The sequence below is a fragment of the Triturus cristatus genome, chromosome 2_1, assembly GCF_964204655.1.
Source record: "Triturus cristatus chromosome 2_1, aTriCri1.1, whole genome shotgun sequence".
NCBI lineage: Eukaryota > Metazoa > Chordata > Amphibia > Caudata > Salamandridae > Triturus > Triturus cristatus.
This window is the reverse complement of record NC_140581.1, coordinates 861,369,201-861,391,005: the sequence shown is the minus strand read 5'-3', so window position 1 is coordinate 861,391,005 and position 21,805 is coordinate 861,369,201. Positions and strand designations below refer to the sequence as shown.

The 21,805-nt window shown below is 50.7% G+C and overlaps 1 protein-coding gene across 2 annotated transcripts in view; it reads left to right on the top strand.

The window, feature by feature from the left end:
- The window catches only part of DOCK8 (dedicator of cytokinesis 8), a 567,196-nt gene that overhangs the window by 189,278 nt on the left and 356,113 nt on the right, over positions 1-21,805 (top strand). For both annotated transcript variants that reach the window (XM_085632978.1, XM_085632979.1), the window contains 2 exons: positions 17,795-17,861; positions 21,483-21,632. In XM_085632978.1, the coding sequence (XP_085489104.1) occupies positions 17,795-17,861; positions 21,483-21,632 (217 nt within the window). The remainder of the gene's footprint in view (positions 1-17,794; positions 17,862-21,482; positions 21,633-21,805) is intronic.

The window sequence follows — 21,805 nt, the reverse complement described above, 5'->3', positions numbered from 1 at the left end:
ACACCCATCCCGAGCAACACCCAGAAGTACCAACAGTGGGTCACTATCAATGGACGACGGGCCGAAGCCCTCCGTGACACCGGAGCCAGTGTCACCGCTGTCCGCTGCCACATGGTGACCCCCGAACAGATCCTGCCAAATGTGCTATGCCCCGTCCGGACGGCCGACAACAGCGAAAGCATGTGCCAGATGGCCCAGATCCCCTTCGAATGGGGAGGGGTGACGGGCATGCTGAAGGTGACTGTCCGCGACGACGCTCCAGTGGACTGCCTCCTGGGGAACGACCTAGAGAGTTCCTCCTGGGCTCAAGTGGAGCGGCGAGAGCATCTCCGAATGTTGGGACTACCCGAATGGGCCTGCGCCACCACCCGGTCCATGGCCGCCCAGGCCCCCCGCTCGTCCATGACAGCCGACACCGTCGAGCCCGAGGGGCCCGTGCCACCACCTGCCTCCAGCGAGGAAGAAGCGGGCACCGATGCCAGGCCCACGGAACCCTCCCCGGGCGAGATCGCCTCTCTCGGCGCCCTCCCGGAGCTTGCCCAATGGCGCCACGACGGGGGCCCCACCAGAGAACAGTTCCAGCAGGAACAGAAGACCTGCCCCTCCCTTGAAGGAGTCCAGCAGCAAGCGGCCTCGCAGGCCAACGGTGACCAGACCGGAACACACTGGGTCTATTGGGCCGAAGGACTACTGTACAGCGAGCAGAAGATTGCAGAACTGGGGGCCAGTCGCGTGCTGGTGGTCCCCCTCCGATTCCGGGAGTTCCTCCTCAACCTAGCACATGATGTGCCCCTCGCCGGGCACCTGGGGCAGGACAAAACCTACAGCCGCCTGGTGACCCACTTCTACTGGCCCCGGATGCGGAGGGACGTGGACAACCACTGCCGGTCCTGCCAGACCTGCCAAGCCAGCGGCAAGACGGGGGGACGGGTCAAAGCCCCTCTCCAGCCCTTCCCAGCAGTCAACACCCCGTTCGAACGGGTCGGAATAGACATCGTAGGGCCCCTGGACCCCCGGACCGCCCTGGGTCACCGCTTCATCCTGGTTCCTCGTAGACCACGCAACCAGGTACCCTGAGGCCATCCCGCTTCGAACTGTGACAGCCCCCGTAGTGGGCCGGGCCTTAATGGGGATCTTCTCGAGAGTAGGGTTCCCCCGAGAAGTGGTGAGCGACCGGGGTACGAACTTCATCTCTAAATACATGCGGTCCCTGTGGCAGCAGTGCGGGGTCACGTACAAGTTCACCACCCCATACCACCCTCAGGGGAACGGACTAGTCGAGCGGTTCAACAGAACCTTAAAAGGCATGATCAAGGGCCTGGAAGAACCCCTACGGCGGAGATGGCATGTCCTGCTGCCGTGCCTCCTGTTTGCCTATCGGGAGGTCCCGCAGAAGTCCCTGGGGTTCAGCCCTTTCGAATTGTTGTACGGGCATCCAGTCCGAGGACCCCTCAGCCTGGTCAAGGAGGGCTGGGAGACGAAGCCCTGAGATGCCCCTCCCGACGTCTACTGATACCTCCTGACCCTACGAAACCAGACTCGAAGGTTCCGAGCCCTGGCCGAAGCCAACCTCGAGGCCAGCCAAGAGGACATGAAAAGATGGTACGATCAAAACGCCTCTACCATCGAGTTTGAGCCGGGCCAGCAAGTCTGGGTCATGTCACCGGTTGACCCCTGCGCCCTCCAGGACAAATGGACCGGGCCCTTCAAGGTGGTGGAGAAGAAGAGCCCTGTCACCTACCTGATCGACATGGAGTCTCCCCGGAACCCCCTCCGGGTTCTACACGCTAACCGGCTCAAACCCCACTTTGCCCGGACCGAACTAAGCCTACTGCTGGCGACCGACGACGGGGGCGAAGGCGACTCCGAGCCCCTACCCGACCTCCTGCGGACCAGCGACCACGACGGGACCATCGAAGGCGTCCGACTCGCCTCCTCCCTGACCCCGGAACAGCACCACGACTGTCAGCAACTGTTGCGGCCCTTTGCGGCCCTCTTCTCCCTCACTCCGGGGGTGACTCCATGGTGTGTCCACGACGTCGACACTGGGAACAGTCCCCCCGTGCGACACAGAGCTTACCGAGTACCCGACCGGGTGCGGGCTTGCATCCAGGCTGAGGTGGCGAAGATGCTGGCCCTCGGGGTCATCGAGCCCTCCGACAGCCCGTGGGCCAGTCCCGTCGTCCTGGTGCCAAAGGCAGCCGCCCCAGGCACCCCCCCCCCCCCGGAGCTACGATTTTGTGTGGACTACCGGGCCCTGAACGCTGTTACCAAGACCGATGCCCATCCTCTTCCCCGGGCCGACGAGCTCATCGACCGCTTAGGAGCAGCCCGCTACCTGAGCACTTTTGACCTCACCGCCGGGTACTGGCAGATCCAGCTCACCCCCGGTGCCCAAGAGAGATCCGCTTTCTCCACCCCTGATGGGCACTACCACTTTCGGGTGATGCCCTTCGGCATGAAGAACGCCCCGGCCACCTTCCAGAGGCTAGTGAACAAGGTCCTGGTCGGGCTAGAGGCCTTCAGCGTGGCTTATTTAGATGACATTGCCGTATACAGCAGCCACTGGGCTGAGCACCTGGGGCACCTCAAAGCAGTCCTGGCCGCCCTCCAAAGGGCCGGGCTCACGATCAAGGCCAGCAAATGCCAGATAGGCCAAGGATCGGTGACCTATCTGGGCCATCAAGTAGGGAGCGGTCAGGTGGCTCCCCTCCAACCGAAAGTTGATGCCATCCAGGCGTGGGAACCCCCCACCACCCAGACAGCTGTCCGGGCCTTCCTGGGCCTCACCGGGTACTACCGGCGATTCATCAGAGACTATGGGAGCATTGTCGGCCCCCTCACAGAGCTCACGTCAAAAAAGCAGCCCAAGAAGGTACACTGGACCCCCCGCTGCCAGACGGCCTTCAAGACTCTCAAAACGGCGATGTGCACTGCCCCCGTGCTACAGGCCCCTGACTACAGCAAGGAGTTCGTGGTGCAGACGGACGCCTCCAAATATGGAATTGGGGCCGTCCTGTCCCAGGTAGATTCGGAGGGACTCGACAGACCCGTGGCCTTCATCAGCCGACGGCTGCTGCCCCGGGAGCAGCGGTGGAGCACCATCGAGCGGGAGGCCTTCGCTGTAGTGTGGGCCCTCAAAAAGCTCCGGCCCTATCTCTTCGGCACCCACTTCCGGGTCCAGACCGACCACCGGCCCTTGCGGTGGTTAATGCAAATGAGGGGCGAGAACCCCAAGCTGCTGCAATGGTCCATCTCGCTGCAGGGGATGGACTTCTCTGTTGAGCACCGGCCCGGCAATGACCATGCCAACGCCGACGGCCTGTCCCGCTTCTTCCGCCTCGACGAGGAGAACCCCCAAGGAAATGGGTGACTCTCCCTGCCTTCGGCTGGGGGGGACGCCTGTTGGACCCGGCCTCGTGGCGTGGTCTTAACCCTCTTGGATTGTGCTCGTCCCCCGCACCGGCCTACACGGGCCGCCCTTTCAGGCCGCCAGGGACCCCTCCTCCCTTCGAGGCCCCCTTTGGATTGTACCCGTTTTCCTACACCCGCCTCAGCGGCCCCCTTTTCCAGGCCGCACAGGGACCCCTCATCCCTTCGGGGTCCCCCCCCCATGCTTGCTCCACGCACCAGCTCACGCAGCCCGGCTCCCTCCGGCCTCGGCCCCAGCAGAGCCCCGACATCGAGGCACCAAGATCGGGCCAGGAAGCACCGCATGGCCACTTCACCACTCCCGGGGGAGGAGAGTTTCGATGGGACCCCCCACCGTCCCTCAACACCTAGGTACAATCGTCCTCCGGCCTCCCCGGGCCTGGCGCCTCTCCCGCTGGGCGTCTGGCCTCTCCCAGCCCAGCCTCTCCGCCCCCCGAGCGCAAGGGTCCGGACATCAAAGGGCTCCAGACCTATATCTGGGGCAACCCCGCAATGGGACAGCAGTTGTATCCCGGAGTCAAGAGCCCTGCTGACTGCGTCGCGGCTCCACCTTATTGAGACAAGGAACCTCACGGAACATCGGGGCCCTGCTGACGCTGTCGCGGCCCAACCTCGCTGAAACCTCCCTCGGAGCCCTGCTGACGTCGTCACGGCTCGAGCTGAACTGAAACACCTTAAGAGCCCTGCTGACCTGGTCGCGGCTCGAACTCCACGAACTGATCGCCAGAGCCCTGCTGACGCCGTCGCGGCTCGACCACTCCGAGATCCGGAGTCCCTCCAGCTTGAGGATCAAGAACTGGGCCCAGGGTACTCTCGTACCAAGCTGCTACTAAAGGCTGTTCCGCTACCCCGTCCCTACCCGAGACTTTGAGACTCTTGTGGATCCCTCGATCCCCCTTGTACATATCGATAACCGTAACTTCTTAGATGCTGATAAAGAACTGCTCGTCTTGATAAACATCCTCGAGTCCTGTGTGGTGGTGTTACTGTGCTAGTACGTTATAGGAGAAGGACCTCTCCTAGGAGGCTTCTCAGCAGCGCTCGGCTACTTCGTGCAGTGTGGGGGCCCCTCTGGGTGGTCTCTCCGACTCCCCCGAGGTCCGCCTTCCAACAGCCCTTCCTACCGTTTTAGCACCGGCCAGTCTTCATTTATACGTAGGATAACTTCCCCAAATTCAGGATATCCCAGAAGGCTGATCTCTTGCTAAAGGCCTATGGTCTTCTCCCCTATTGATTAGTAGACTTTCCAGTCTCCTTCATGTTATTTGGGTTTTGAAGGACATCACCTAGCTAGGGGTCGCCTCAGAGCTCTTTACACTTGAGGACAAGGAGATTACGGTCCCACGAATGCCATACAGAATAAAGGAATTCTCCCAGTGGTCTATGAGTTGTGAGGGTAAAGCTTTTGAAGTGTAAAAAGGCGTGCACTGTGCTTCTGAGGATTACTAAGGCCAGGTCTTACACACAAACTTTCATCTCTTTTTTTAAATTGGTTTTTTATTGAGCATGAATAGCAGACATGGTAAACAAGGTACTTGAAACAGGCAAACTTACATAATATCCAATCTCATATTAAAATAGGCAATAAATAGGACACATTCATATTCTATTTAACATGATAAATATGATAAGCAAGGTACATAAAAATTATTAAACCTGCATAATGTCCAGTCTCATATTTAAAAAAAAAAAGCGCAAATTCATATTCTATTTTACATGATACACAAAAGCAGCATCCTAAATAGCACCTCCACAATAAAATGTAGCCCCTAACTTCGAGGCCCTGTAGGATTCCAGGCATCGCCTTTGAAGATGGAGGCTTCATATTTACTCTGATTCTGCACCCTAAGCACTCTCCTACGAACTAACCACATTTTAACAGGTTCAGAAACATGTGGAAAATAATAACCATTAACTTTGGATTTATGCAAGAGATCACCTGAGTTACAGAATATCGTTTGCATGTGTGGCCAAAACATAGCCCTCCCAGGTCAGCCCAAATCTCTGCAACGCCCCTATCCTCTTTGCGTAGGCCTCTTCAAATCGAATTTATAGACTCTGTCCAGCCTAAGTAGCATTTGACACAATGTAGGGATCTTCTGAGATCTCCAATTGTGCAGTACTAAAGATCTGGCTACCACTATGGCCGTAAGAACAAAAAATTGCCTCTGTATTGAAAGCTGACTGACTGCATAGGAAAAGCGAAATAAGGCCAGCGATGTACATGGTAGGATGGCTATTGACATACACTCACTAATAAACCTAAACACCTCCTCCCAGAAGTGTTGTAATCTCGGACATGCGAAAAATATATGTGTCCAGTCACCCGCCTCCGGCAAATTACATCTAAAACAGTCATTCGGGATATGAAGGAAACCATTTATGTAATCTGGAGGGAGTGTAGTAGACTGCCCATCTTGAGAGAAAAGACATCCTTTTAAAATTGGCAGCCCTCAGGGCCTTATGGCCAAGCTCGCAGACACGTTGCCATTCCTGGGTGTTAAACCAGCAGTTAGATTCCTGAGCGATTAAGGGAGCATTGTTTCAACAAGACTCTTATTCGTGTCCTGTCGCAATAGCCTATACCAACTACCAATACCAGTTAAATTTAACTCAAAGGCTTCTTTTTAAATTTTTCTAGCTCAGGAGCCTAGCGCGCATCCAAGATGGTCGCGTGAGCACAGGGCTCCCCGGACCCTTGCTGCTCCTCGGAATTTATCCTGAGAATATCCTGATGTGGTTTGTGGAATCTGGCAGATGAAGACCGGATGAGCACGTATCTCTTTTCAGAACTCGAATCGTACCTGGGAATCCTGAGTTGTCGTCGTTCGAACTTTTGGGACCCACCCGACGGAGGTGCCCGGGGCGAAGGTGAACCGTGGAGCCGTGTCGTAATTGAACAACAGCGGCTGCAGTGCGGTGCCAGTGGCCGCTCTACCACTTTCGGTTTCACTTTCGTACTTCAGGGGGCTGGCCTGCGACTGCAATTGATGTGGCGGGGTATTCCCCTGGCCTCTGCGCGAGGCCTTGTCTCCACCTGCCACTAGGGTGCCCGTCGCCTTGGGTCCCCCCGCACCGCTATATTGTGGTCTATGGTGAGGCGCTGGTCTGTGGTGCCGGTCCCCCTACGACTCTTGATCGGCGATCCCCTTCGGTGTCCGTGACCACATGGGGGGCAAGGGGGGCCCCGAGGGGCGTAAGACTAAGGCCTCTCTCCGCGGGGGACCGGTCCAGGCCAACAACATGGACCGTTACACTCAGGGCAGAGGGTCCCCTGGAGCGACCGCCCCCCCCCCCGGATGCCGTCGGTGGTGGCACGACCGTCTCTCCGGAGCTCTCCCTGCAGGACATCATGGGCGCCATTGAGGGCATCAGGGAAACTATCGCCACGCAATATGAGGCCCTGGCCCGTAAAATCGACACGGTGGCGATCGATGTCACCTTAATTCGGGCAGATCTCTCCAAAACAAATGAGAGGGTACAGGCTCTCGATGTGCGGACCTCCACCCTTGGTACGGATGTGTCGGACCTGCAGGCCGCGCTTGGTGACATTAAGGCGGTCAACGACCAGATGGCCCGGCGGCTGGAGGACTTCGAGGGACGGGCCCGACGCAACAACATCCGTGTCATAGGCGTACCGGAGTCCTCCGACAGCCGACCGGTTGACCTCCTGGTTGAGGAACTCATCCTCCAACAGTTGGCCCCTGCTGGCCTAAGTAAGTTCTTTGCCGTGGAGCGGGCACATCGAGTTCCGGGCGGTCGGCCACGGCCGGGGGCCCCCCCGAGGCCTATCGTGGCCAAACTGTTCCACTATAGAGACCGAGATGCGATTCTACAGGCCTCACGGGTCCACGGCCCGGTGCGTCATGAGAACTCATCCATTAACTTTTATCCGGACTTTACCCAACTTGTTCAGAAACAGCGGATGGGATTCCAGGGGGTGAAGCGCCGTCTCCGTGAACTGGGCCTAAAGTACTCTATGCTCTACCCTGCAAAACTCCGGGTGGAACATGAGGATCGGACTGCCTTCTTTGACTCTCCTGTGGCCGTGAGTGACTGGCTGGACTCGTTGCCGGACAGAGGTGACCGTCCCGGGCCCTCTGCGGGCGCCGAAGGTGACGGGTCCCCTTTGGAGTAACTTTTGGTCCTTGATTTTGCCATTTTGCACTGTTCATCTGGGTTTTACTTCTTTTGTTCATTTTGTCTCACTAGGACCAGTGTGGGGGGCGGGCGGGGACGGATCCCTTTCCTCCTCCGGGGTCTTTTCGTAGAATGGGGTTAGTAGGGCGACAGGCACACTGCAAGTTGGGGGGGTTTTCAGGCCCGCAGGGGTGCAGGGTGGGGGGAGTTGGGATTTTTGGGGGGGGGTTGGGGGGAGGGAGGGGCTGTTTTGCTGTGTGTTTTTTGTTTACAGGGCGAGGTATTGATTTTTGTCCAGATACGGGAACTGTGCTACTGACGGGGAGGCCTGTGGTCTATTGGAGGGGATGGGGGGGGGACGGGTTGAGACTGATGTCATGGAACGTCAATGGGTTGGGGGATCGTATCAAACGGGGTATAGTACTGCAGTATTTGCGTCGTCTTACTCCTGATGTGGTGTTTATCCAGGAGACGCATCTGGTGGGCAATGTTTGTCATGCAATGAACAGGGGAGGATACCGCCTCGTGGCCCATTCTGGTTTCACAACTAGTTCCAGGGGGGCGGGCATTCTCCTGCGATCCTCACTTCCGTTGGATATCACTAGGGTAGTCTCGGATGACAGAGGGCGCTATGTGTGTCTGTCTGGGAGATGGGAGGGGCAGCCCCTTTCCCTGGTCTCAGTCTACGTCCCCCCGGGCCTCCAGAACTCCACCTTCGCGGACTTGGGTCGAATGCTGCTTGAACTTCCGGATGGCCTTTTGCTTATGGGCGGGGATTTTAATTCGGTGGTTTCGGGTGACCTGGATCGTCACCCACCCAGGGCCCTCCCCGCTGCCCAGGCATGGCTTGGTGGCCTGCTGGATACCTTCGGCCTGGTAGATAGCTGGAGATTAATGCATCCGACCCAATGTCAGTACACTTTTCACTCTGGGGCACATGGGAGTCTTTCTAGGTTAGACTATTTCCTTATGCCCGCGGCACAGACATATTTGGATTCGGGAGGTTAGGCACCTGGCGCGGGGTATTTCCGATCATTCCCCGCTGTGGCTGCTCTTTGACGCCGAGACGCGGTCTGCAGGGCGGATTGCTCCCATTAACCCGTGGTACCTGAGAGACCCTATGACTCGCGACAGCCTGGTTAAGGCTATGGACCAATACTTCCTTGAAAACGAGGGGTCGGTGTCGTCCGCAATGTCCCTGTGGGAAGCCTTTAAAACCGTAATCCGCGGACACGCCCTCTCCCAGATAGTGGTGGCTAAGAAACTCAAGAGTGAGGCAGTGGTGAAGCTGGAGACTGACATTTCGGGGCTGGAGTCGGCCTTGGAGGCGGGTGTCACACCGGGCGGGCTCCATGCCCTCAGCCTGAAACAGTTTGAATACAGGTCTCTTGTCACTGACGCCGCCAAAACGTTGTATAGGGAACAGCAGGGTCGATTGTATGATGCCGGGGACAAGGCGGGAAAGTTGATTGCATGGCTGGATAGGAAGGAGAGAGTGAACCGAGTGGTCCCGGAGCTGTGTGTCGCGGATGGAGTGTGTGTGACTGAGCCTGGTGAGATTGTGGAATGTTTCGCTGACCACCTCCGGGCCGTGTACTCCCCGGTGACTGATAGGGATGAAGAAGACTCTCGCCTTCTGCTGAGGGATATTGCTTTGCCCGGCTTGTCTGTCGAAGACCGTGAGCAGCTGGACGCCCCCTTGTCTGTAGATGAAATAGCAACTGCGATTCGGTCCCTTCGTTCGGGCAAGGCGATGGATCCCAACGGTCTGCCTATTGAATTATACAAGTTGCGCCCGGATAAACTCGCGCCCTTCCTCCGTCGTATGTTTCAGGAGTCCCTTGATGCGGGTTCCCTTCCTGACGACCAACGTCTGGCAACGATAGTCGTGATCCCTAAGGAAGGTAAGCCACGAGATCGCTGTGCCTCCTACAGGCCTATTTCGCTGCTAAATGCAGAGCCTAAAATCCTGGCGAAAGTCCTTGCCAACCGTTTGTTGAGCGTCATCTGTGATTTGATTCATCCTGATCAATGCGGCTTCATCCCTCACCGTAACACCGCTCTTAACTTGCGGCGTCTTCACGGCGCCCTCGCCAGGGCGGAGTACCTCTCCGAACCTGCCGTGCTGGTTTCTTTAGACGCCACGATGGCCTTTGACACCATCGAGTGGCCATTTCTCTGGGCTTTCTTGACCAAATTCGGCTTTGGGGAGGGATTTCTTGGCTGGGTGAAGCTTCTTTACACGGGACCCATGGCTCAGGTGGTAGTTAATGGGCGGGTCTCTCGGCCCTTCGATCTCGGTAGGGGTACGAGGCAGGGGTGCCCGTTGTCCCCTCTGCTCTTTGCTCTTGCCTTGGAGCCGCTCGCTGCTTGGCTCCGCTGGGAGCCCTCGATCAGAGGGATCCGGTGGGCCCCGGGCTTCGAGGATCGGATCTCGTTGTATGCGGACGATATTCTCCTGTATCTCACCTCGCCGCGGCAGTCGCTTAATGTTCTCTTTGATGTTCTGACTTCCTTTGGGAGAAATTCGGGTCTAACGATCAACTGGTCTAAATCCTGTGTCTATCCTATCTCTGGTGACCCTCCTCTCTTGCCGCCTCGGCTTCCGATCCAATTATCTCTGTCCGGCTTTAAATACCTGGGAATACACGTCTCGATGGACCCGGTGGCTCGCTATGAGCAGAATCTCCTGCTTCCACTTCGGCGTTTGAGGGAGGACACGGCTCGGTGGTGTAGGCTGCCCTTGTCCCCGCTGGGTCGGGCAGCGCTGTTCAAAATGATGTCCCTTCCCAGATTTCTCTATGCACTCCAGAACTCCTTCGACGTTATTCCGGTGTCCTACTTTCGGGAGGTGGAGAGCCTGCAGAGGAGATTGGTGTGGGATGGACGGGCGCGTATCGCTCTGGCGAAGCTTACTCTCCCCTGGTACGACGGGGGCATCGCGCTTCCCGACATTCGCAGGTATTATTGGGCCTCACAGCTGTCGGCCATAAACCATGCCACGTATGCGCCTGGCTTGAATCCGGCGTATGAAATGGATAAATTCCTGCTTCCCGGCGGGAACTATAACAGGGCACTTTACTCCAGCTCGGCGGGACGGACCCTTACGGGCCCTACTAAGATTGCGGTACGGATCTGGAAGGCGGCCAATGTAGCCTTGGGCTGGAGTGAGCGATTAACATGTGCTACTCCTCTGTTTGCCTCCGATCGCCTGGGAAGCCTCTGGACAACGAAGGGGTTTGAACGTTGGGACACGATTGGTATTAGTAGAGTGGGAGACCTATGGATTAAGGGTGCTGTTAAAACATTCGCGGCGCTCCAGAGCGAATACGAACTTACGGAAAGGGAGTTCTTCCGCTACGCCCAGATTCGGCATGCCCTGCTCTCTGTTTTTGAGGAGGGGACCAATATCCCGGCTTCTTCGCCCCTCGAGGACCGCATACTCGATGGTCATGTCCCCGACAGTACTATTTCATTAATTTATAAAAAACTTATCAATAATCGGGCTGACCTCTTGGTGCGCCTCCGGGAGGCGTGGACGGGGGATGGGGTGGAACTGGACGACGAGGACTGGCAGTCCGCACTGTCGTCCCCCAAGGAAGTGGCCATTCCAGCCCGTCTCCGTCTGGTCCAACTTAAGATTCTCCACCGGGTGTATGTGACGGGTCCCCGTTTGGTCTCGATGGGATTTTCTGAAGACGGGCTCTGTAAGCGGGGATGTGGACTCAGAGCCACCTTTCTCCATATCCTTTGGGAGTGTCGCGAGGTGGCGGAATACTGGCGTCGGATTCATGTGGTCATGGGACAAGTCACCGGGGTTGTGCTGCTGCCGGAGGTGCGTCGCTGTGTCCTGAATGTGTGGGAGCCCAATGATTATAACGCGGCTCAGACTCGGTGGGCGGCCCTGGGGAACATGATTGCCAAGAGAGATATAGCGCAGCTTTGGGGTTCCCAGCGGCCTCCCACCGTGTCCGTATGGAAGGAGAACATGGACTGGTGCATGTTCAGGGAGAAGACTGTGTATGTTGCTCGTGGCAAGCCGGGGGCGTGGGGTAGAATCTGGGGGCAATGGAATGCGTATCGTGGGGGTATCTGTGTTCCCCCCCTGGTGGACACCGACATTGCCTTGTCCCCCTGACCCTTGATGGTTCCCTGCGACTTTTGGGATAATCGAATATAGACGTTCCTCTCCCGGGCCCCCCCCCCCCCGACCTATTATTACTCCTGCCTTTTAGTAGCTATTTGAAGATCAGAAGTAGAGTCCCCCGGATGTAGCCTTACCCACTTTTTTTTGCCTTTACGCCTCGCCTTTTGTTTTTATTTGTTATTTATGTTAAACCTATGTATCCTGCTTCCCTAGGACTTTCCGGAGTCATGTACGGGGCTGGACCCCGGGAGTCGACTACTGCCTTAACCTCTGTATGATCCTTCCCGAATCTAGCGGCCGGCCCCGGTGGTTGTAGGCCCATTCTTGTAATTGATTTATTGTTCAATAAAATTTTCAAAAAAAAAAAAAAAAAAAAAAATTTCTAGCTCGCTTGTTGATTCCTCTATAATTAGTCAAGAGAAAGCATGTAATCTGCCTGAAGCTTAACCAGAGATCACGGCTCTGAGGTTCAAATTGCGTTACAGAAACATCCCACGTTATCAAATTAATGCCGTTATAAAAGTCACGTAACTTGTGAAAGCCTAGCATATTATATGACCGGATCCCCTTTTGCGAGTGCTTAAGACCCCATAGCTCACAGTCATGAAGAGAGGAATATGCATGGCATGTTGGGACATTGTAGCTTTTATTAAACCGCTGTATACGGCTTAGAAGTATGTTCACAACCTTATATCTAGTCTTTTTTGGTAGGTTTGCAGTGCGTAGGAATGCTGGTAGCTTAATTGCACTATCTGTTAGCATGAGACTAAATAACAAATCATCAAAATTCGAGAGAGGGGCCACTAACTGAGTTATTACGCTAAGTAGCGCAGCTTGGTAGTAGATAGTTTAATGAGGTAATGCAAGACCCCCTGCTCTACATCCAATTGTAAGATGGATACCTTAATCCCATGTTTTTTCTTTGCCCATACAAACTCCCGGATCACCTTATCTACTTTATTAAAATATGAGATTGGTATTTTTAAAGGAAGATTTCAAAACAGAAATATCATCAAGGGAAGTATCAACATCTTTACCAAAGAGACTCGGCCTTTTATAGTCAAAGGTAGAAGCGACCATCTTTCTAGCAGGTTTTTAGGTCTCGCCTGACCCAGCGCATGCGCTGGTCTGGCGAGACTTTTAGTGAGGGCTTAAAAAAATGCTACCATGGCCGGCCTAGAGCTTGAGTGCATGCGAATGGGCGTGCACCGCGCTTGATTGCGATTGCGATCGTGATCACTTTCACTTTCGCGGCCGCACGGCCGCTTTGATGTTCTCCATGAGTCAATGCTTGTTCTCCTAGCCACAAAGTATTCTCTTGCTCCAGGTTGCTTTAGTTAAAGCCTGCACTGTCGTTTGTCCGCTCGCATTCATTTACATGATGAAAACGGGACAATTCATGCATTTGTTTGGAGTGCAGTCCAGAGTAACTGCAGGTATAGGTTGTTAGCTGCCTGCTGTTACATAGACCAAAGCAAGGGAGAATGCAACTGGAATCGTGGTTTTAAACCTTATTAACTGTGCAGCCAATCAGTTGCACCAGTTACTGGAAAGCATCAAGTTAAACTAGGTTTTATAACCAGCGTATTTGACTGACTCATTGGTCAATGGTGCATTGGAATATTATGTGTCACATGAGCTAGCTAGCTTGCTTGCTTCCTTCCTTTCTTCCTTCTCTTCCTTTTCCTTCTTATGTTCTTTCTTTCTTGTTTTCTCTTTCTTTCATTGTTTCCTTTTCTTTACTTTTTCTTTTTTGTCTTCTCCTTTTCTTTTCATTAATTCTCTTTTCTTCTTCTTCTCTTCTCTTCCTTCCTTCATTTCCTCTCCTCTTTTTCTTCTTTCCTTTCTTCTTCATTTCGTGGCTTAATACATCTATTTAGTTCTGATTCATGGCTTTTAATGCAAAATTAATAATACTAGTGTGCCAAATGGCTTTTACGGGGTAGCTCTGACTTTACAACTGAGAAAGAAATTAACCTAGGTAGTGCATGTCCCATGTTCTTCCAAATAGCTTTGAAACTTTGTAGGCCATCCTCCCATTTACTGGCCCACGAGAACTTTTATTGTTGCACATTATTAAAACATGAAGTCACAACTAGAAAAAAATTGGCGTTGTTTGCAGTCCCGGAAGTGGCTAATATTGAACGGCTGTAACTCTTAATGCAAACCGGGAATAATAAACAGTCTTTTTTTGCTTTCAGGCAGGCTTAATTATTTAAATGATAAAATACGCAGGGGTGAAATTAGTGCGGAAAGACAGAACAAATTGGCAAGATCTGTGTCGATTTAACTAGCACAATTTCTAGGCAAGTAGTATAATCCGTGTTTCATTACCAGTGCTTTATTCTGCCCAGTCACCCCTCCTTCCATTCCTGCCTACGGATTGAAAACGGACATGGTTAATAATATGCGTCTACCTGAGGCCCGATGCAGAAATGGCGCGGAAATGGTGACAAAATGGCTGCTCAGATGTTGGTATTACTGATGAACATTAACACGTTAATTGGACTATCTCTAAAGGGTTTGGGGGGAATGAACAGCGCTATACCTTCAACTTGCAGCATGACAAACAAGCATTGGCATAGCCAATAGGTCTCGCCTTTGGGACCTTATAACTGTTTAGCTATGCAACAGTTGATGTTGTTGCACCAAGGATATTGTGCTGAATAACTAAACACTTATAAGGTCCCAAAGGTGAGACCTATTGGCTATGCCAATGCTTGTTTATTTTATCAAGTGTTCTAACATAGTTCAGATGAAAAAGTTGAAGCAAGTCAGCTTTAACGTAAACGCCCAAATATCTAATAGGTTTTAAAGGCAAAAATGTTATCCCTTTACTTTTTTTCCCTTTATGTGAGGGGGGTATGATGCTATCTCTGTTGATTGGTGTAAAGTTTTGCGGCAGTTTTTTAGTGCTCAAAGTATTTTGGTTTATACACAGCAAATGGAATTTAAAGCTTCAAGTTTTGTTGCATTTTTAGATATTTTAGACATCTAGGCATTAGGCTTATACTAATTCTGTTTATTTATGGCACTTGTACTTTGTTTTTCTCCAGGGGGGAGGATGCATTAGATACAGCCGCCACCATCAGTTCCTGCTAGATATATTATTCTCTCTGGCACAAGTATGTAGTATTTGAGGAATAGATTGCATAAGTCTCTTTATGAGTTAGGTCTATTTTCAAGACTGCCCTATTTACTGCACAAGCACTTTTTAATAATGAGAGCACTTTATATCAGAGATACCTTGGGGCTTAATTACCTAAATGGTATTGTGCACAGTGGAGAAGGGGGGGACATGCTCCGAGGTGCCAAGTCAAGGCGCCTTTGTTGATTGAGGGAGGCTGGAGAGGTGAGGTAAGGGCTACCTCCCTCCACAGACAGGCTGGGGAGGGAAGGGGTGGTGGGGAGGGGGGGTTAAGCATATAAAAAAATGTTCGGATGAAGAGCGGTCAAGCCTGGGATAATAGGCAAAATGGTAACATGTTCAAATCCAGAAGCCAAGGGCCATACCGCAGTTTTTATGTCATCAAAGGGTTATATGAAACCTTAATACTAGAGATGGTACAATTTGAGGTATGGCATAGGAGAGATTATAGCAGGTTTTTCTTAAAGTGGCATGGTTTGTTTTGAAGAATGGTACAATCACTGAAGGTAATTTCATGTAATGTGAATGTTTTTTGAATGTACAAAAAAGAGGAGCTATGTTAAAATGGCTAGGATCCTTTTCCCCGCAGGTGATTTTTTTACAGGAGACACATTTTAAGTCCAATTCCCCTAACCTCACATTCCCTATAAAGTATGCTCAAGCATATTTCGCTTCGTCTCATGCGGTGGTGCGTGGAGTGGGTATTCTTTTTTCTTCGGAGCTAGACTGGGAGGTGGGTACGGTGATTCGGGACGAGGGTGCAAGGTGGATCAGGATTTGAAGTCTCAGCTAATGGGATAGCCTTTGTCCTGCTTCATTATTACGGGCCAATTTTTGATGACACTAAGGCCCTGAAACAGATTTATGATTTGTTGGCAAATGCTCATGGGTTTATAATTATGGGTGGAGACTTCAACCTAATCCAAGATTTAGGCCTGGATACTTCCAACAAGGCTAAAAGCAATTAAAACCAAAGACAGATAGATTATTTAAAATTATGAAAGAACACTTCACCCTATTAGACCCATGGAAGATAGATCATCCAGGCCATACTGAGTTCACGTGCTACTCAGCGAGATTTAAAACAGCATCTCGATTGGATTTTTTTCTGATAAGCAATCCTCTTGCAAGAGGGGAATCCCTGATCCTTTCTAACCCATTTTCAGAAAACTCTCTGGTCTCCTTGATAGTACACTTACCCGTCCCCAAAGGAAAAAATAATAACAGGTGGTACTTCGACAAAACATTGCTCTCGGACCAAAAATGGATTGCCGAAACCCGTGATTTTATACCATGGTTTCTTTAAAAAATTTCATCTCATCTGATTATACATCTGCCCACCCACCAAACCGGAAGGAGTGTGGGTTTCATAGCATAATTCCTGCCCTGTGGGAAAATGTGTCTTGCATCTATGATTGAACATCCTTCTTTCCAAATATTATGCTTGCCCGTCTGTCAATGTGAACGCATTCCATGCACAGTCCTGATCATTCTTGTGACCTTTACAGGCTGTTCCAATTGTTTTTCATCCATTTTTTATGTCTGCCCTATAAATAGCTCTAACTTTCTAGCCAGAGTCATGTATTCAAAAAAATTCAGAAATAAAAAATACATGCATATATGCATGCATAGAAGGCCTTTGCGTCAGATACCTTTATTCATTGGTCTGTCAGCTGTCATTCACAGTTTGCTTCGGCCCACCACAGCATGGCTGAACGGGTCAGCTCACTTCAGTCATTGACTTTCTGGCACTGTGGCATTCTGGCATTTCCATAATCGCGTGTACCCATCAGCCTTAAAAGAAGTGCACTTTAGTATCATGGTCGACCAATAAGTGACTTTGTGAATGTTATTTTTCATTCCATTCGGTATAGTTTTTTTTTGGTTTTTTTTAAATAGTCATGCCTGTGTCTACAGATTACAGTAATGAAAAAACAAAACACCTGTATGTACACTTACCTGCTAGGAAGCACCAAATCGGTTCTATTGAAATTATATGTGAATTCATTTTTAAGCTCTAAATTTGCATTGCAGGCCAGAGGCCACCTCGCTTAGGCAAGTACATATTAGTACTCTTTTTATTTCTGTGGCATATGCTTACAGTATTAAAAAAAAATGAAAACCAGCTCACTAGGAGCAGGCCGATTGGGTTTGCTAACGCCTCTTCTTTAATGCAATCAGACTCTTGATGTCGAGCCACTCATAACAAGTCATGTGTTCTATTTGTTTCATTGATTCTATGGCCCTTCTTCGTACTTGCTTCAATAGCCGAATACACTTGCTCATGCTTGGATGTTAAATCGGGACAGAGATCACTGAGTATGGCAAACAGCATCTCTAGCCTCTGTGTTTTTACTACAGTGCAGCAGCCTATCACACAACTTGCACTTGGGGCCACAGCGTGGCCCCCTATTGCCTGCCTACTATCTCAGAGCCTGAAATTTCGCTCTAGCTATATTCCAAACTCTCCACATTTCCTAGCACGTGTGCTGGCGAACAATGCTGCAGCAGCGACACCCAGTGGACAGACAATACTTCGCGGTTCCGATTTTTTTGTTCGGAAATCTGTAGGGTACTAGACAGTTGAAAAGAATAAGAACGGAGTCTCTTTGAGTTTGGGGATGAGTTGTGAGCGTACAAACTGCGCCCGATGCAAGCGCAAGTTCACCAAATTGGTCTGAATTGTTATGCTGTTTGAAATGATAAGATGGTTGTGGAAAACTATAAGTACATATATTGCGCCATAATGCATAAGGCTGGAAGCTGCAGCCAGTCATAGATTCCCGTTCGATATCAATCTATGGCCAGTGACCGATTTCGCAAACGAGCCATTCAAACCAAAAGAGATTGTCAAGGGGGAGGGATTCTTTATGTTGTGTGAGGCAATATAACTGTATATTATACATTCTTCTTTCTCATTCCAACAGATTCGACATTGAAATCGAGCCTCTGTTTGCAAGCATAGCCCTGTACGACATAAAGGAAAGGAAAAAGGTAAGAGTACTGGGCAGACACTTACTTAGCGGCCGATTCCCAGGTGAGTACCGGAAGTACATTTTAGCAGTACTTACTTGGCCCTGAATTGTCCAACTCCCTATTAATAAAAGTGCAAAGTCCTTTCTGTTTGTACTAATTGTATATGAACATTCAGAGAACATTCCCATTTTATTCTTGTTTTAGACGTGTTGGGCCCAATTCAATAAGTGTATGTTAAAGAGTACCACAGCTATACCCGTGCAGAGCTCTCCAACATCACTGCGGAGTTCATAGGGGTACGGAAATCAGTGTTCCAAGTAATAGTGCAGACTAAGAAAATATGGTGGGCACTCAGGGCTTTAAGTGGGCCGGGTCTCACTGGGTCTGAGCTAGGGTGACCAACTGGCATTGGTGCAAATTTAGGACGGTGAGTGTAAAAATTCAGGACAAAGGGTCAAAATTCAGGACACAAATTCAGGACAGGAGGTCAAAATCCAGGACAAAACTTCAGGACAATAGGTATGTTTTACAGACACATCAGAGGAGGACGCGCAATAATATATAAGTAAGCCCAGCCATATCCAAACATATTCAACCATTTGCAAACCTATCCACCATGTATCCTTCCATCTATCATTTCACTCATCCTTTCACTCATCCTTTCACTTATCCATCCATTATCCATCCATCCACCCTTTCACCCTATCCATCTGTACACTCATCCATCCACTCTTCTACCCATCCATCCATTCACTCATCCATCCAGCCATTTACCCTTATACCCATCCAGCCATCCTTTCACTTACTCATCCATCCACCCAGTCACTCATCCTTCCACCCATCCACCCTTTCAGTCATCCATCCATCCTCCCTTTCTCTCTCCATCGACCCTTTCACTTAGCCATCCTTCCTTCCATCCATCCACCCACCCATCCATCTACTCATCCACTCATGAATCCATCCATTGACCCTATCACTCATCCATCCTTTCTCTCATCCATTTATCCTTTCACTCCTTAACTCATCTATTCATCCTTTTGTCCACCTACCCTCCCTTTCACTCACTCATCCATCCTTACACCCACCCTTTCACTCATCCGTCCATGCATTCACCCTTGCACTTATCAATTCATCAATCCATCCATCATTTCACTCATCCATCCACCCACTCACTCACTCATCATCCACCTTTTCACTCATCCATCCTTTCACTCATCCATCCACCCTTTTACCCATCCAGCTACCCTTCCACCCGTACATCCAGCTATTTACCTTTTCTCTCATCCATCCTTCCACTCACTCAATCCATCCATCCTCTCTCATTATCCATCTATTCAATCTTTCATTCATCCATTCACCCTTTCACTAATTCATTCAGCCATCCACCCATCCCTTCACTTACTCACTCCTGCACCTTTTCATATTAATTTTGAGCTGAGCCTTTTTGAGAAGAGGCCCATCAAGAACTTCACCCTCGCTGCAGGAGCCATTCCAGGACTGGGACAGAAGCCACCCAGGGCGGAGACAGGATCCACCACAGGGGGGGGACAGGAGCCATCACAGGCGGAGGGGGGGACAGGAGCCATCACTGAGGGGAACAGGATCCATCAGGGTGGGCATGCAGTATTCTAGTATCATCTTGGTCTCTTCCAGAGTGGGGTAGGGCTCCTCACCCCCTCCTGGACAAGACAACGAGACGACAGGCTCCCTTTGTAAAATGTTAGTTTTGCCATTCCCCACTGTGATGTACAGTACTTAAAGGAGATACTGCAAGAGAACTGATTTAACTGATTGTCCTCCATACTTTGTTAATCAGCGTGGGTGTGATTGTGCCATTTCTTTATTTTATTACATTATAGACTGCATGTTTGAAGAACCAAGGTTTACTTACAATTTAGTGACAGTAATTAAGCTCTGTGAAGAGAACCACCTTCCGCCTCGGGGTAATCAGGGCCGGTTCTAGGATGTTTGGGGCCCTGGGCTGGAAGGGAATGTGTGAGGCCCCTCTAAAGTGCAGAGACATGACGCATTCAGGGCTGTTTGCATCTGAATAGATGCCCCTGTTCCTGAAGCTGCAGCCCCTCCCTCTCAGCCACCTTCAAGCACCTCTCAACAGCTCATCAAGGGCTGAAGGTGTGAGGGTTGCCATCCCGCTGTGCCTCTCCAATGCTGCTGGGTACCTGAGCTTTGGTACTGCATCGGAGTCTGTTACACCCGACCTCAACAGCATCGGAGTCAAGCAGGGAGGTGGATGGAAGCTGTGCCGGCTTTAGGGTGGTGCGATCGGTGCCCGGTTAAAATGACGGAGAAATGGCGTCCGTTAAAGAATCCTTCATGGACAACTGACAGACGGCCGAAATTACGGACTGTCCGTGAAATTTACGGACGGTTGGTCACCCTAGTCTGAGCACCGGCAGTTTTTTTTAAGGGGGCCTCGAAACGGGTCTCAATCGGGCTCTGTTTTTTGCCCTGGCACAGGCAGTCCGTTTTTTTCCGGACTGCAGTGACAGCAGGCACATCATTGTGCGCGTGCTCACACTGCTCACTTCTCACTAGTGGAGACGTTACGGAATGACGTCATGCCAGGTGAGCGTTGTGGGGGAAGGGAAATCCATTAAAGAGAGTCATTTTCTCTCTGGATTTCCCTTCTCTTTTTGAAACTCCGGAGCAGCAACATTGTCGTCGTGTCACCAGGGCTTTAAGTGGAAGCTTTTTAAATATAATATAAAAGCCGGAAGCTTTTTAAATATTATATACAAGCCATAGTTGCTGCTTATTTATCGTATGCAACTAACAACCATTGACAAAGCCAATAGTCCTGACTTGTTGTAGGTATGATGTTACTTGTTGTATCATATATGTAGATGCAAAGACAGAAATCGCAAAATACAAGTCGGGTGGCGCACTATGCTAAACACAGATTTTTGGATTACATGTCTTTAAGCCACGCCCTTAATTACATTGGCCACGCCCCTTTGAGAGACCCCTCAGTTTTTCCATCCCACTTAAATCCCTGTGGGCACTTATTATGAATGTGGAGACGATCACTAGACAGAGTAGATCCTCTCCCGTCCATTAATTGCCCACAATCAAAAGATTGCTGCCAGCCGTAGATTGTGTAATGTTCCCCTGTGGCTCCTGGCAAGTGCATTCCACGACCACCACTCCAATCTTATATGTAGTGACCAGTCGCTAAGAGGGATTTCTGATGAAACTGAGATCATCATTGGGCAGCACAACAAGAAGAGAGGCCTCTTCTCAAAATCAGTGACTCCCAGGTATGCGGCATGTATTACAGTGTTTAGCTACATTTTGTTTTGGCTCTTCTATAGTCAAGGAACTCTGATGGCCTGGCCAGTGCTGTGATAACTACTTGGGAATATGTTGACATCATTGTCTTCAGATCAAGATGTCCCACAGATTTTGCAGAATATTATCTTGTAACATTGACTGAACTGATGTGAATGTCTACTTAAAACACTTCAATGGAGCAGGGTCTATTGTATAGGTTTCTGATATTAGCTAATATGTGCTGGCACAGGTGAAACTTGTCAATATCTAATTTTCTTGTGTTTTTCTGACTTGCTGTACATAGCACAGGTTGTGATAAAAGCCCCTCTTTTGTGTTTTCATTAACAGATTTCCGAAAACTTTCATTGTGACCTAAATTCCGAGCAGTTGAAAGGTTTCCTTCGGAACCACACCCCCAGCATCGCACAAACAAGCCAGGCAAAGTCTGCCGTCTTTTCTGTAACTTATCCATCTGCTGACATCTACTTGGTAGTAAAGGTGAGGTTGGACAAAGCCTGCATGATGTCATTTTATTTCTGTAACAGGTACAATTATTTCGGTTGAAGCTGAAAGGATGATTACTCTTGTTCTCATCATGTGATTTTTTCATAGTTGTGTTGCCCATTTTGTGGACACTGCAACAGTTGAGCAATACACACTCGTGTCTCCAC